The 1,878-nt window shown below is 49.7% G+C and overlaps 1 protein-coding gene across 1 annotated transcript; it reads right to left on the reverse strand.

Moving 5' to 3' along the window:
- Nucleotides 1-355: 355 nt before the first annotated feature.
- On the reverse strand, nucleotides 356-1,279 carry LOC311200187 (olfactory receptor 14A16-like; the record flags this gene model as incomplete). The annotated part of the gene is made up of 1 exon (XM_084274375.1): nucleotides 356-1,279. The coding sequence occupies one exon, from the start codon at nucleotides 1,277-1,279 to the stop codon at nucleotides 356-358; it is 924 nt and encodes a 307-aa protein (XP_084130501.1).
- Nucleotides 1,280-1,878: the final 599 nt, after the last annotated feature.

Below are 1,878 nucleotides of genomic sequence, written 5' to 3' on the forward strand. Positions count from 1 at the left end.
CATTCTGTCATGGTGGGAAAATATTGCCATTTTAGACAAGTAGTCAAGTGATTCAGCTGATGAAGATGTGCTTGCAAATTTGTTATGAATGTAAGGGAAGTAAAATAAAAAGAAAGAAACATTATGGCCCATTGCAGGCAGACCTGATGCAAACAGAGCACAGCTTGTCAATAGGAAGTGTCTGGGTCACACAAGACAGAGATACTGCATTTGGAACAGGATAAACATGGAACAAGTTATTATAGCTTAGACTATCTAGAAGGGAAAAAGAAAAGAAAAAATTAACTAAAATCCCTACTAAATGAGTGGTCGTAACGTGAGTTACAAGGTTGGTGATATGAGTGGTTTATTGCTGCTAAAAACATCCAGTCATCAGTTTCCACACAGCACCCTTGAGCTCCTGGTTCCTCATGCTGTAGATGAGGGGGTTCATTGCTGGTGGAACCACTGAGTAAAGAAATGACACTGCAAGTTCCAAAAATAAAGAAGAGAGAGAGGGGGACATGAGGTTGGCAAACACAGCAGTGCTGACAAACAGGGAGACCATGGCCAGGTGAGGGAGGCAGGTGGAAAAGGCTTTGTGCCGTCCCTGCTGCGAGGGGATCCTCAGCACGGTCCTGAAGATCTGCACATAGGACACCACAATGAACACAAAACACCCAAAAGTTAAACAGGCAGTGACCACAAGTAAGCCAATTTCCCTGAGGTAGGCATCTGAGCAGGAGAGCTTGAGGATCTGGGGGATTTCACAGAAGAACTGGTCAACAGCATTGCCATGGCAGAGGGGCAGTGAAAATGTATTGGCTGTGTGCAGCACAGCATTGAGAAACCCACTGCCCCAGGCAGCTGCTGCCATGTGGACACAAGCTCTGCTGCCCAGGAGGGTCCCGTAGTGCAGGGGGTGGCAGATGGCAACGTAGCGGTCATAGGCCATGACAGTGAGAAGGGAGTACTCTGTTGCGATCAAAAATAAAAAGCAGAAGAGTTGGGCCACACATCCTGTGTAGGAAATGGCCCTGGTGTCCCACAAGGAATTGGCCATGGCTTTGGGAACAGTGGTGGAGGTGCAGCCAATGTCAGTAAGGGAGAGGTTGAGGAGGAAGAAGTACATGGGGGTGTGGAGGTGGTGGTCACAGGCTATGGTGATGATGATGAGGCCATTGCCCAGGAAAGCAGCCAGGTAGATGCCCAGGAAGAGGCAGAAGTGCAGGAGCTGCAGCTCCCGTGTGTCTGCAAAGGGCAGGAGGAGGAACTGGCTGATGGAGCTGCTGTTGGACATCTCCTCCCTTCAGCTGCAGAGACCTGTTCAAGGAGGAAAAAGAACAGTGAGAAATTAGGGAACTTTTTGTTGAGGGAAAAAGAAAATTCCATACTTCTTATGTATTGCCCTCAGATTGACTCTCTGTATTCAGGAAAACTCCAGCAGGTCCCTATTGAGAGGTCTGCTGTGTGCTGGCTTCAGCGTGCCACTGCTGGTAGGAGGGAAGTCCAAGTCCTACAGATGGGAGCCTTGAAGTGAAGGCCAGCTCAGTGCCAGCCCCGCTAATGGATGTGTCCAGAGCCCCAGGTAACAGTGGGACAAAGGCAGCTAGGACAGGCGGGGAAATGCTCCAGCCAAGGCTGGAAGGACAGACACACAGGCACACAGGCGTTTGTCCTCATTGGGGATCATGCTGCCAAGGAGAAGACTGAGCTTGAAACCTGGGTGCATAGTCTGTGCTAGGTGGCAGTAACATGAGGGTCACTGAGGGAAAGTGTCAGCACTGTGGGGGATATCAGGGAGGTAGGAAATCCCCACTGCCATGGCACTTCTGGCAGCAGCTCCTTCTCCCTCCCTGCCTGCTTTGAAATTTCAAAGAAATGTCTATTTATCCTGGA

The sequence above is a fragment of the Gallinula chloropus genome (assembly GCF_964237585.1).
Source record: "Gallinula chloropus genome assembly, chromosome: 22".
Classification (NCBI taxonomy): Eukaryota; Metazoa; Chordata; class Aves; order Gruiformes; family Rallidae; genus Gallinula; species Gallinula chloropus.